Source organism: Hydra viridissima, unplaced genomic scaffold (assembly GCF_058129835.1).
Source record: "Hydra viridissima isolate aposymbiotic clone 2 unplaced genomic scaffold, HvirCarnegie_v1 scaffold_7, whole genome shotgun sequence".
Lineage (NCBI taxonomy): Eukaryota > Metazoa > Cnidaria > Hydrozoa > Anthoathecata > Hydridae > Hydra > Hydra viridissima.
In genome coordinates, this window is record NW_028324306.1 from 10384947 (window position 1) to 10399485 (window position 14539).

Genomic DNA, 14539 nt, shown 5'->3' on the forward strand with positions numbered 1-14539 from the left:
TGATCCAAAAAGGGCGAGAAGACACGATTCAAGCGTTCAACAACTTCTATAAGAAATAAATTTTTTTTCTGCGTATTTTAAAAAATGACCTTTTATAAAATACAAGACCCGAATAAACGGGATGAGATTGTGAAAGAGGTGTTAGCGAGAAGAAATAAAATTTATCAAGACAGTGTGAATGAAAACATGATGGGTTCTCAATTCCAGACGAATGTGAGCAAGCTGTTCAAGCCGGTCATCGAGAGCAATAAAAAGATGATCGATAGAATCGACCTCATCAAGGCTGAGCAAGATAGCATCAAAGCTGAGAAATATAGCTTCAAAGAGCCAAAAGCAGAAGTTAAATCTTTTTTCAGCTCGACAAGAATGGATGAGTCTATTCTTCCTGAGGGTGATGAGCCTATGAAGATTTTGTTTGATCTGGACACAAGAGAAAATTTTAAAAGAAGTTTTAAGAACATGTTTGAATTGAGTAAAAACGATGGTCAATATACGATTGGAAAAATGGGAGTGATGTTTGAAGGCAACGATATGATTGATGGTGGTGAAAGGTATGAAGGAACAAAAGGTCTTTGGGAGCTCATGACCAATCCGAACATTTCAAAGAATTTCGACGTGACAGCAGAAGATGTGGCTAATTACTCGAAAATTTTAATAGAGAGTGAAGCCGTAAATTCAGATCGAGGTACAACAGACCTAAAGCTGCAGAGGTTGAAAAATACAATCAATTCATCATCCCTATTGAAAAGGAGCTTAAATCTCAAAAAGATATTGACAAGTTTAAATCTCAAGATGTTGAAAAAATTCTTAGACATCGTGAGAAAGAAGATTCACATGATTCTATTTCAGCTCCTACTAGTTATGATCTTCAACTTCTTGATGAGATACATGCTGAAGAATTAAGGAAGCAAGAAGAATTAAAGAAGAAGATAAAAAAGGATTATCGTACGGACTTGGTAACGCTTGAAAACATGAAAGATAAGATGGGAATTGAGAAATATAATACAAGGAGCGCCTGAAAAAAGCTTATAGGGAAAAAAAGTCGCGTATTGAAAATGAAAAAAAAATGGTTCAGGAGTGATTATTCTTCCAAGCGATCCAAATGCGTTGGTGGAAAAGCTTCAATTGAGTATTGCTGCTGGACATGCTGGAAACACGGCTTCAAGAAACGAGGCGGTGAGCATATGCGATGAGCTGTTGAGACTAAAGGTGATTAGCAAAGGCCAGTATAAGTCGATTCAGAGATGTATTCAAAATAATTTTTTTACAAAATAATTCGTTTACAAAAAGAGATATGTGAGAAAAGACGTGATTGGTAGAAGTGGATTATTTGACACGTTTAAAAATTTCATGAGACGAGCGGCTGCAACGAGCGCATCGAGGGCAGCGTCAACTTTGGCTCAGAAAATGGCAAAAAGCGAATTGGGACGAGAAGCGATTATGGGTGCCAAGTCTGCCGGAAAAGAGGCTTCTTCTGCCAGTACTACAGCAAAAGATGTGGCTATTGACAAGGGAAAGAAAGCTCTTGAAAAGGTGTACGTCAAGACTGGAACACCGAAAATCACTCAGAAGAGCAAAAAGATTATTTCAGAGATGGTTAAAGCTGTTCCAGCCACTGTTCCAAGACATGATGAGTATTCCATGATGGGAGGTCTTTTACCCCTTCAGGATAAAAGAGCAATCCGAATTCAAGACCTTGTGAAGATGGGGAGGGGACTCAAAGTTGTCTGAAAAATTTCATTTTTCAGAGGCCCCCACTTAAAACAGAGTCCTTCGGACTCTGTTTTAAGTCTCCCACTTACGCTTTAGCGCAAGTCCACCGCCACTGTTGTAAAAAATGACCAAAAACTACTTTGAGCTGACCCGAGAAAACCGCTTTGACAGGGTGAAACTACAATGTTTCCTGACTCCAAAAATGTAAAATTTGAAATCTAACTATTTCGTCCGAGAAAATAATTTTGATTTTTAGTTTTTAGTACTTTGCACAATAGGGCAAAATGACAGCTTTTCAAATTTTGCATTTTTACAGCATTCAAAAACTCTCCAAAATTAGCATTTATTACTCTAAAACATAACAGTCTATATAGCAAGTATAATTTGTATTTATTTTAACTCAGAAGATAAAATTTTACCTACAATTTCATGGTTGAACTATATTATAAACATTTTGTTGCATCAAAATTGTAAATAAGCTAAAAATTCCGGGAATAGGCAGTGAACATGTTTGTTTTAAGTTTTGCATCAAAATTGTAAACAAGCTAAAAAATCCGGCAATTGGCAGTGAACATGTTTATTTAAAGTCTTTCACTTATCAGTTGTGTGAGAAAAATTTCAAAATGCCAAATTTTTCAAAAAATCATGAAGATTGTCGGAAATCTGTCTGTGTCTTGTGTCTGAAGAAGTGCTCTCGAGAGTTGACACAGTTCCTTGTTGAAAAGATCCTCAAGCATTACCATACAAGTCTTGATTTGACTGATACCAGAGTGCCAAGAGGCATTTGTGACTCATGTCGAACAATTCTTCGGAGAAAAGATGAAGGAAAAGATGTTAACCTGCCACCTTTGTTTCCTTTCTCATCTATAAAAGTTAGACCACCAACAAGAGATCAAGGTTGCAACTGTCTTATTTGTCAAGTTGGACATTTGAAGTTGAATGAGAAGAGCCCAGTGGACTATTCTAAACCTGTGGAAGATTGTACCCCTCAAAGATGTGGTGATTGTTTGAGTCTAGTTGGAAGAGGTCTGCCACATCAGTGCACTCCATTCACTTTTAGAGAGAATCTCAAGCAGCTAGCTACAGCTGATCCACTCGCTGCAGAGCAAATAGCTACTCAAGTCATCTCTACTAAACCTTCCACACCTGGTGGTACTGCCAAAATATCGCATCCTAAAGGCGGCCCACCACTTAGAGATAAAACAGGTGATACTTTTATATATACATATAAAGATGGCAGGTTCAGAGGGAATACCTTTAATTTTAAAACTTAAAATTACAAAAAGTGTTAATATAATTTCATTTTTAGGAAGCTCAAGTGCAAGAGCTCTTTTTCCTGAACCCAGCATCAAAACTGAAGATCTTGTACAAGTTCAGCTAAACACAGGACTGTCCAACCGTGGCATGAAGAAATTGGCATCAACCATCAACAGAGTCAGTGACACCAAGATTGTGGAGACTAGTTTTCTAGCTAAGTTTGAAGCCATTGGCAAACAGTTGTCTGAGTTTTTTACTCAAACCAGCATCCAAGTTTTATCAGAGAGTAACTCCACTGACTTTGTGGTTGTGCATTGCAAGGATCTTGCCGAGCTTTTGAATGAAGTCCTGCTTTCTCGAAGAGTTTTCCAGAATCATATTGTCAAGTTGGGAATTGATGGAGGTGGAGGATTTCTGAAAGTTTCTCTTGGCATCATGGAGTTGGATTCTCACTGTGATTCAAGGTCACCACCACGGAAAAAACTTTTAACTCAGAGGACTGCCAAAGACAGTAGTGTAAAGCGTCAAATGCTTGTGGCTTTATCAGAAGGACTACCTGAAAACTTTGAAAATGTGAGGCAGATCTTGTCTTTAATCAAGTTAGACAAAGTCAACTTTGTTGTCTCATGCGACATGAAACTTGCCAACATCCTTTGTGGCCTTCAGAGCCATGCAAGTACTCACCCTTGCTCTTGGTGCAACACAGAATCAAAGCATCTTTCTCAATCAGGATCTTTGAGGACACTAGGCTCACTTGTTGCCTGTTATCAAGAGTTTGCTAAGTCTGGTGGTGATATCAAAAAGGAAAGATCTTTTGGCAATGTAGTGCATGAGCCTTTGCTATCTGGTTCTGAAAACAAACTCATCTTGGAGCTCATACCACCAATGGAACTCCATCTTCTCCTTGGTGTGGTCAATCACATGTACAAAGCCATGACAGAAGTTTGGCCCAATGTTGTCAAGTGGCCCTCAGCTCTCGACATTCAACAAGAAACATACCATGGTGGGCAGTTTGCAGGGAATGCCTGTCACAAGCTTCTCAGCAATCTTGACCTCCTTCAAAGAATTGCAGAGACTGAGTCTGCTTTTCAAGTCTTTGGAATCATTGATGCCCTTCGAAAGTTTAAGTCTGTGGTGACAGCATGTTTTGGTATGGTTCTGGAGGATGACTTTTCTGAAAAAATTGATCGCTTCAGAGACTCATATTTGGCAATCATGAACATCAGTGTGACTCCAAAAGTTCATGCTGTTTTCTTCCATGTGAAGCAATTCATTAAGATCAAAAGGGCTCCCTTGGGGATCTTTAGTGAGCAGGCAACAGAATCAATGCATCATAAATTCAGCTCACATTGGCAGAGATACAAAAGAGACCGCAATCATCCTGAGTATGCAAAGAGGCTTCTTTCATGTGTTGTAGACTACAACAGCAAGCATTTGTGAAGAATCAAATATTGAGAAGAATTTATTTTATGTACCATTTGCTCTTTATGTGTTTAGAATCAAGAGGTTGTTTTTGTGTTTTGGCTTAGAATAACTAAAAGAATTATTTAAGAAAGTGTTTATTATTTCCATCTTGTTAATGAAAAACTATATCAGTTGTGTCAGAATAAACTATTATTCAAGTGAATTTTAGACAGTTATGTTTTGGAGTAATAAATGCTTATTTTGAAGAGTTTTTGAATGCTGTAAAAATGCAAAATTTGAAAAGCTGTCATTTCGCCCTATTGTGCAAAGTACTAAAAACTAAAAATCGAAATTATTTTCTCGGACGAAATAGTTAGATTTCAAATTTTACATTTTTGGAGTCAGGAAACATTGTAGTTTCACCCTGTCGAAGCAGTTTTCTCGGGTCAGCTCAAAGTAGTTTTTGGTCATTTTTTACAACAGTGCCGCAGCAGCAGCAGAATACTTCGGAACTTCGGAAATTCGGAACTTTCGGAACTTTCGGAACTTTCGGAACTTTCGGAACTTCGGAGCTTCGGAGCTTCGGAATTTTCGGAACTTTCGGAACTTCGGAACTTCGGAACTTTCGGAACTTTCGGAACTTTCGGAACTTTCGGAACTCCTTTTTCTAATAAAAATGGCAAACTCCGAGATTTTAAATTTTACTGAAGAAGTCATGATTGATGAAGGAATCGAGAGATTCGAGTTTCACGAGTATGAGCCTGTGAGCACCAATTTAAACAACACTGGAGAGATAAGAGTTAATATTGAGCAGCAGGATTTGTTTACGCTTCCCTCCGAGTCTTATCTTTTAGTAGAAGGAAGACTGACAAAAGCAGACGGGACTTCCTATGCAGACGCAGATGTGGTTACATTTGCAAACAACGGCATCATGCACCTGTTTAGCCAAATTTCATACTATTTGTCGAATCAAGAGGTAGAAATCATTTATAGTCCTGGTCAATCTACCGCGATGTTTGGTTATCTTAAATATCCTGTTGATTTTCAAATATCTGAAGGCATGAATCAGCTGTGGCAGCGAGACACGACCGTGGATGCTGATCTTGCGAACAACACTGGATTTATCAACAGACACGCGTATATCGTCAAGCAGCCTTCTGATAAAGGAACCATTTCGTTTTGCATTCCGTTGAAGCACATTTTTGGTTTTTGCGACGATTATGACAAAGTTCTTTATGGGTTTAAGCACACCGTGACCCTTGTGAGAAAGAGCGACACAGATGCGATTTTTAAATCCGCTGCTACAGGTGCAGGAAAAGTCGATTTGACCAAGTTGTCTTTGTTCATGCCTCATATCACTCCCTCTCTTTTGGAGAGCAACAATTCGTATAAAATCATCGAGTCTAAAGTGGACGTTCCATTAGCATTCAAATCTCGACAATGCGACACTATCTCCGTTCCCGTGGCAAACACGTTCAGTTGAAGATTGAGTGCGAGATCTGCTAGCGAAAGACCAAGGTATGTTGTGATTGGATTCCAAACCAACTGAGATGAAAGTCAGGACCGAAATCCTTCCGTTTTTGATCATTGCGACATTAACAACATGTATGTGACATTAAACAGCGAAAGGTATCCTGCTGTGGACTATGACCTGGACTTTAAAAACAACCGACTTTCAAGGGTTTACAGAGACGCGTGCAAGTTTGACAACAGGCTTTATGGCATTGACAACATTGTGGCTCAGCCTAACATGACCGGATTAAATTACAGATACATTTACCCTCTTTTCGCTTTTGACGTGAGCAAGCAGGCTGAACGATTAAAATCAACCGTGTTGGATGTTCAAATCAAGGCCACCTTTAATGCAAAAGTTCCTGCTGGGACTCAAGCCTTTGCCGTGGTGATTTCTGACAAGATGCTCAGAATTAAATCTGACGGTAAAAGGATGAACGTGATTTATTGATTTTTCAAAATAATTTTTCGGACACTTTAAAAAAATGAGGTATACGAAAAAAGAGCTGAAAGAGCTGCTGAGAGAGAACGGCATCACTCAAACTTCAAAAAGCAAAATGGATTTGTTGATGCTGGCGGTGGAAAACCATCTGATTGACAAGAGCTGGATGAAAGACGTGATGGAAGAAAGATCGGTAGGACGACCTAAAAAATTGAATTCGGGTTGATAAATTTTTTGGCATAAATTAAAAGATGAGTAGATTCGGAAGATATTTTACCACCATTTATGGTGAACAACTTTGGATAAGTCGTGAAGGATTTGCTTTACCCTATGAATTAGACTCATTTGGAAAAAGGATTTTGATTCGTGAGGATGAATTTGGAAATAGGTATGTCGTTCGTGTTGACGAATTAGGTCATCAGTATGTGGAAATGCTCGATGGATTCGTTAGGAGTAAAATTAATTTAAAAGAGCTTGGCGATGAATTTTACTTTAACGAAACTGGAAAAAAGTATCTCATCATTCACGACTCTGTTGACAACGAATTTGTAATTAAAGATTATTTCATGGACGAATTTGGTCATCGTTATTTTTTAAAAGATGGCAAAAGGGTCGTCATTCATAAAAATTCCCAAGGTGAAGACCTTATCACCGTCACATACAGATCAGGCGATCAGGATTATGTGCTGGCGTGTGATTTACAATCTCCAATTGTCGATCCAGAGGATGACAGCGATGACGATTCGTCAGATTCTGAAGACGATGAAGAAATAGAAAGAGAGTTGGAAGATATGAGAAGGCGGATGGAAAGAGATATGGAAGATGATTCGTCAGACGAAGATGGTGGTTTGCCAGAAGATAAGTCGGAAAACGATATCATCGCAGAAGAGTGGGAAGAACTTCAAAAATTAGCTTCATCTGGTTGAATGGGAAGATTTTGCGCTCCTGCTGCCTTAACATTTTTTTAATTCTTTTTTCGAAGAACTGAAAAAGTCTTTTCGAGAAATTTTGAATTTAGGAAATTTTTTTTTCTCTAGTAAATAAAAAGATGGATAGAATGACCGCGAAAGAGTTACGACAATCCGCTAAAGAATGCGGCGTTAAAAGCTACTCAAAAATGAGAAAAGCCGAACTTATTGAGGCTATAGAGCCTCGCAATACCTCTATTAATGACTTTGGAGCAAGCCAAAGACCTACAGTGGTTAAGGTTGTAAAACCTACAGTGGTTAGGGTTGTAAAACCTACAAAAGTGAGAATTTCTGTTCCTCCAGCACCTGGACTAGTTTCAAGGTGGTTGCTGAAAGCTTTAACAGCCTTATTGCATCAATTGGTTCATATGTTCCAAAATCTGTGAAAAAGAAAGTCTTGGACTTGAGAGACTCCATATTGTCAGCTCCTGTCGATAGGCCGGTTCCTGCTCCGAGACCGCCTGGGTTATTTTCAAGAATGACAGAAGCTGTAAAAAATGTAATTCAAAGGCCGGTGCCTGCTCCTCGTCCTGCTCCACGTCCGGTGCCTGCTCCAAGAATCAAGTTCGTTTTGACTAATTGAGCTCTCAAATACATCACCAAACAATTGACATATAAACCTTCTGTTCGATATCAAGACCCTGCAGCCTTTTTAAACTTGGTTAAAAAAGCAGCAATTAAAGTTATTAAGAAAAACACAAAAACCAATATTTCTTTAATCTGCGACATGATCCAAACCAACATTGCTACTGGATTGGAAAAGATTAGACCTGTTACCTTCCCGTGTAAATATGAACTTATTCAAGAATCAACAAATGATGCAAAAATAAGTGAAATGTTTGAGACGTGGAAGGAAAGAATTATTGAAAACATTAACAATTACAACAAAGAAGTATCCAATTGGGTAGTTCATAAAATTTTAGAGGTTAACGTAAACATGGTTGCTTGGAATCCTCTTACTGCTTCTTCCTACATTGATCTCCCTCCTGAGTTAAAAAGCAAAATGGCGATCATCAACATAAAAAACAATGACTTGCAATGCTTCAAATGGTCTGTCACCAGAGCTCTGAATCTGAAAAATAGAGACAACGAAAGAATGGATAAAGACTTGATTCTAAAATCTGAAGAGCTCAATTGGAAAGGAATGGAATTTCCAGTTTCTACTAGTCTAGGTATCGACAGGTTTGAAAATCTCAATCCAGACATTAGCATCAACGTCTTTGGGTATGATGAAAGAAAGATAAGTTCTTTAAGAATATCCAAAATTTTAAATCGAAAGCATACAGTTGTTTTGTTGCTTATTTCAAACGATGTGACCAATCATTATTGCGTGATTAAAAGCTTAAGTAGATTGCTATCCTCTTCCACATCAAAAGGAAAAAGAAAACGACATTATTGCAGAAATTGCCTTCAAGGTTTTAATTCCGAGGAGGTACTTCTTAATCATTCTGAATACTGCTTTAAACACAAATCAGTTCGGTACGAACTCCCTGAAAAAGGAACCATCCTTCAGTTCCAAAACTACAACAGGACAACAAGGGTTCCGTACGTCGTATATGCCGACTTTGAAAGTTTTATCAAACCTGTCCACGACAACACTGAATATCCTAATAATGAGTCGTACACCAAAAAATATCAAAAGCACACTCCAAGCTCCTACTGCTATTACATCAAAGGTCCTGAGGGTTTTAAAGAAAAAGCAGTCACATACACAGCAGAGAGCGATGATGACGATGCTTCCCAAAAATTCATTAAAAGTCTTGAAAAAGATGCCACCGCCATTTTTAATAAATACATAAAGCCTGTCATGACTTATGAAAACAAGAAAAGTTATGAAGATGCAACCCAATGCTACATTTGCAGTAAAGATCTTGACGGCGATAAATTAAAAAGCCACTTCCGTTTTACCGGAAAGTATCGAGGTGCTGCTCATAAAAAATGCAATGACAACTCTATTCCAAAATTCCTCCCCGTTGTCTTTCGTAATTTGTCTGGTTACGACAGCCATTTGTTCATTAAGAAGTTAGGTGGGAAACTCAATTGCATCCCCAACAATGAAGAAAAGTATATCAGCTTTTCTAAAAAGATTAAGGTAAGTACATGGAAAGATAAAGAAACTGGTAAACTAAATGAATCCTGGAGAGAAATAAGGTTTATCGATAGCTTCAAATTCATGGCAAGTTCGTTAAAAGAATTAGCTGACAACCTTACTAAAGACCTTTGTTATGAATGTGGCAGTTCAGGTATTGGTAAGTGTAAGAAAAGCTGTCCCGATAAAAAAGGAAAGAAATGCAAATGCAAAGCAAATTGTGTAGATTGTAAAGCTCGTCGACTCAAGAAAGCCGATACTGAATGCAAAAACTTAAATTCTCAATTTAGCGGAAATAAACGAGATTTGCTATTAGAAAAAGGTGTTTACCCTTATGACTGGGTGGACTCGATTGAAAAGTTCTCTGAAACAGCATTGCCTGAAATAAAAGAGTTTTTCTCACAACTTAACAATAAAGAATTAGAAGTTGAAGATTACGAGCATGCGCAAAACGTTTGGAATGAATTTATGTGTGTCACATTTCGAGATTACCACGATCTTTATAACATTTCAGACGTTTTAATTCTAGCAGATGTCTTTGAAAATTTCAGAGACGTATGCATGAAACATTACGAGCTCGATCCTGTTTGGTATTACTCAGCACCAGGTTTGGCCTGGGACGCTTGCTTAAAAATGACTAAAACTGAAATGGAGCTGTTAAGCGATATTGACATGCTTTTCATGATACGAGAAGGAATACGAGGAGGAGTCAGCATGATCTCAAACCGGCTTGGAACTGCTAATAATAAATACATGGGCGACTCGTATAATCCTGCTGAACCATCAAAATTTATCCAATACCAAGACGCTAACAATTTGTATGGATGGGCAATGAGCAGACCTCTTCTCTTTAAAGGCTTTGAATGGATGACTGAAGATGAGTTTAAAAATTGGAAATCCATGCCCTGCATTTTAGAAGTTGACTTAAGAACCCTTTAGCTCCTGAGAAAATGAAAATAGGTAAAGTGGAAAAGCTGGTTCCCAATTTAAACAATAAAAAGAAATACGTCTTTCATCATGAAAGCCTAAAACTTTATGAGCGAATGGGTTTAATCATTACAAAAATTCATCGAGGTATTAAATTTGAGGAAAAAGATTGGATGAAAGAGTATATTGACCGTAACACAGAATTAAGAGCTCAATCTAAAAACGACTTTGAAAAGGACTTTTTTAAACTCATGAACAATTCTGTCTTTGGTAAAACCATGGAGAATATTGAAAACCATGTGGATATCAGACTTATCACTAATAAAAAAGAAGCCTTAAAATTAACCAACGAGCCTCAATTCGAAAGCCGAACCATTTTTGATGAAAAGTTAATTGCAATTCACTTAAAAAAGACAAAAATCTTTTACAACAAGCCTGTTTACTTAGGAATGAGCATCCTTGACATCAGCAAGACTTTGATGTTTGAGTTCCATTATGACTACATCAAGCCTAAATACGGTGATAAGGCAAAATTGTTTATGACCGACACTGACTCGCTCATTTATGAAATCGAAACTGAAGATTTTTATAAAGATATTGCTGGTGACGTTGAAAGCAAGTTTAATACTAGTGGATTTGACAAAGAACATCCTGCTGTTAAAGGTGCTGGTTTCAAAGTAGGCGCTAATAAAAAGGTTATCGGCATGTTCAAGGATGAGACTGATGGAAAGCAAATTAAAGAGTTTATTGGGCTTCGACCTAAGCTCTACTCTTACAATATCCCTGAAGAAAATGAAGAAGAAGATAAAGAGCATAAAAAATGCAAAGGTGTTAAAAAGAGCGTTGTTAACAAAGAGATTAATCATAAACATTATAAAGACTGCTTAATGAAAGGGACTAAACATTATGCAAAAATGAAAATTTTTAGGTCTCATCTTCATGATATTTACACTAAAGAAATTAACAAAATTGCACTTTGCGCTGAAGATGACAAGAGGATCATTTTGGATGATAAAATCAGCACGTTAGCTATTGGACATTACAAAAACAGACCTTGTCCTGAGCCCTGCTTTAAATTAATGGACTACGATCAAGTCTTTGGTTCTGATAATTAACTTATGATTTTATGCTAACTATTAAAATAAATATCATTTAACTCAACGAAAAAATATTAAAGCAGTTTGATATTGAGGCTGTCAAAGAAAACTTTAAAAAAGTTTGCATGGAAAAGTCCTTCTTCTTTTTAAGAACCATTCGTCTTATTCAAAGGTATGAAGACATTCTAAGGATAAAGCTTCCTTTTGATGAAATTTATAAATTTAAAGATGAAAAAGAAGACATTCAAAGACAATACATTCAAATGGCGTTAAAGCTTGTTGAACCAAAAAAGTGGACTCATATTAAAGTAAAGCAAAAGATAAAACACTGTAATAAGTGTAAATACTGTTCAAACGAGGACTTAAAAAAATTTGATTTTGACGACTGCAATAATAAGTTTTGTCTTGACATCAAAGTATTTTGACACTCTTGACATCAAAGTATATTTTCAGTCTAGTTTTAATAAGCTCAGCTCTTCAAGAATTGATCATTTTAAAGAATGCATCAAACAATACAGCGGAACTCAAAAATGCTAAGTTCAAAATGAGGTGCTTGAAAAACTAGAAAGCAAATTTCAAGCTTTAAACCTTCTTGTTAACTCAAATATTAAACAAGAAAAATATTCCAAAATCACCAAAGATCAAATACTCATTTTCCTCAAACAACTCGGGTTCGTTAAACATTATGAAAATGCTAATTATATTTATTTTGTACTCACTGGTAAAAAAATTGACGATATTGAGCACTTGGAAGAGCAAATCATTAAAGACTATCACTGTTATCATGAAATCCAATATTGCCAACCTAGCTGACCCAAGAATACCACTTATATGGGGTGATAGTGTACAGATCCCAGGGTCACCTGGTTCAAATTTTGAAATCTTTTTGGTACGTCTGCGGGAAAAAAGTGACTTTGAAGTTACAAAAACGGAAAAAATTTGCCTTCTTTTTTTGACATAGCAAAACCGCTATAAAATCCATACTATTAATCCTAGACCAATAAAATTTGGTGGCAATGTAGCTTATGCCAATGCCAAGATTTGGGTAAAATTTTATCCCAATCTCTGCAGTATAACAGAAGTTATGGTAGTTTTAGCGTTGATTTTTTGTTTATTTTTTCACTTCCAGTGCAAAACTTTACTAATAACTGTCTATTACAAGCACCCAGGCCATAATGTGGCTAACACATGTGCTTTAGTTGAATATACCAACAACATTGTAAAATAAGGATTTTGATGTTCTTACCAATATTTTTGGTTTCGGGGATCAAAACTTTGTTTTTGTTGGACTGAACTGAAACGTTTGCAGAAGTATCCAAAATTATTTAACCCTTCACTTGAAAATCGTTGTTTGTGGTAAAAAATTTTGTTTTTCATTTTTTATAATATACAAATTGATAGACTGAAGTAACTGGATTGATTTAGCTAAATACCTAGCTCTACATATAGCAATATGTTATTTATTTGAAATACATCTACCTCAATGTGACGTATATGTTGGTGTATTAAATTCACATTATCAAAGATGGCAGGTCTCTAAACGTTATCAATATCTTGAAATCCAATCAAAATAAATCAAGGCATCTCCTATGATCACATTACAGAGAGTCCTCTATTAATGTTATTAATGAAATAAATTTGCCAGAATTCTTAATGTTTGTCAATCATATTCTTCAATTTCATATTATAGCTCAATATGTTTAGGTACACAGCTGCAATCCACTGAGTCCTTAAGATGCCAAATTAGGCAAGAAACCATGAGCAGAACAGAAAGTGTGTCTGCATGCTTTGCCTTCAAAAATGTGGCCGACAGATGACTGCTTTTCAGGCTGAAAGAGTTTGTCGCATTTAGCAGACAAATCTTGATGGGTGCGACTCTTGTGTGCCTCAAGGTCTTTGTGAACTGCCTCAAGACGAAAAGAGGAAGGAAAGGATTTTGCTTTGTTTGATTTCAAAACTATCCGAGTCGAACTAAAACACATAGCCATGTGTGTGCCACAGTTTGTTTAGCAAAAGCATCTGGAGGTCATCCACTCCCTGTTACTCCAGGTACAATATCAGCAAAAATTAATTATAATATTATAATTTTGTAAGTGATTAATTATAAAATGATTATTTTTGTAATTTTTGTTTACTAGAGGTAATAAATGCAAATTTTTTATAGGGCCAAGGGCAGCAAGATCACATTCTGTCACATCAACATTGATAACCCGAGACCTCATCAATGTACAAATTAACACTGGCCTCTCAAACAATGGGATCAAAAAATTAGTGAAAACTGTTCATCAGTCATCAGACAAGAAAATGATTGAGCCCATCTTTTATACCAGTTTTCAAATGGCTGGTCAACAGCTGAAGGAGTTTTTTACTTTTACAGACTTAAAAACCACAGATTCAAAAGGTTGTGACACAACCCCTGTTGTTGTTCATTGCAAAGATTTGTCTGTTCTGGTTAGTCAAGTCATTCAATCTAGAAAAGCTTCAAGTGACTACTTTGTCAAATTAGGCATTGATGGAGGCAAAGGTTTCCTCAAGTTTTGTGTCAGTGTTATTGAGAGTTCCACAGAACAAGAGAAATCGAACTCACCACCTCAAAAGCGACTTTTGAGTTCCAGAGCGGCAAAAGCAACAAGTGTGAAAAGACAAATTTTTGTAGCAGTCTCTGAAGATTTGCCAGAAACTCATTCTAATATTCAAAACGTCTGATCACTCATCAATGCAGATGCTCTGAAGTTGATTATTGCATGTGACATGAAAGTTGCCAACCTTATTTGTGGACTTCAAAAACACTCAAGCATGCACGCTTGTTGTTGGTGTGATGTTAACTCAAAGAACCTTGCTTGCAGAGGCAGTTTAAGAACACTTGACTCAGTCAAAAGAAATCTCAAGTCTTTTGAACAATCGGGTGGAGTGTTGGTCAAGGCCAAAAAGTTTGGCAATGTTGTTCACAAGTCAATTATCAATAGACATAAGGATACACTGATTCTAGACATCATTCCACCAATGGAGTTTCACCTTCTTTTCGGCACAGTCAATCAGCTCTTCAAAATTCTCAAAGCTGTTTGGTCTGATGCTGAAAAGTGGCCAGCCATGCTTCACATTCACCAAAGCCCATATCATTGCGGGCATT

General features: G+C 36.9%; 1 protein-coding gene across 1 annotated transcript in view; it reads left to right on the forward strand.

Moving 5' to 3' along the window:
* The first annotated feature begins 2309 nt into the window (after positions 1-2309).
* The window catches only part of LOC149886089 (uncharacterized), a 282044-nt gene continuing 269814 nt past the window's right edge, over positions 2310-14539 (forward strand). Inside the window, exons 1-2 of the mRNA XM_090092495.1 lie at positions 2310-2919; positions 3023-4856. Of these exons, the coding sequence (XP_089948621.1) occupies positions 2337-2919; positions 3023-4410 (1971 nt within the window). The 5' untranslated portion in view covers positions 2310-2336 and the 3' untranslated portion in view covers positions 4411-4856. The remainder of the gene's footprint in view (positions 2920-3022; positions 4857-14539) is intronic.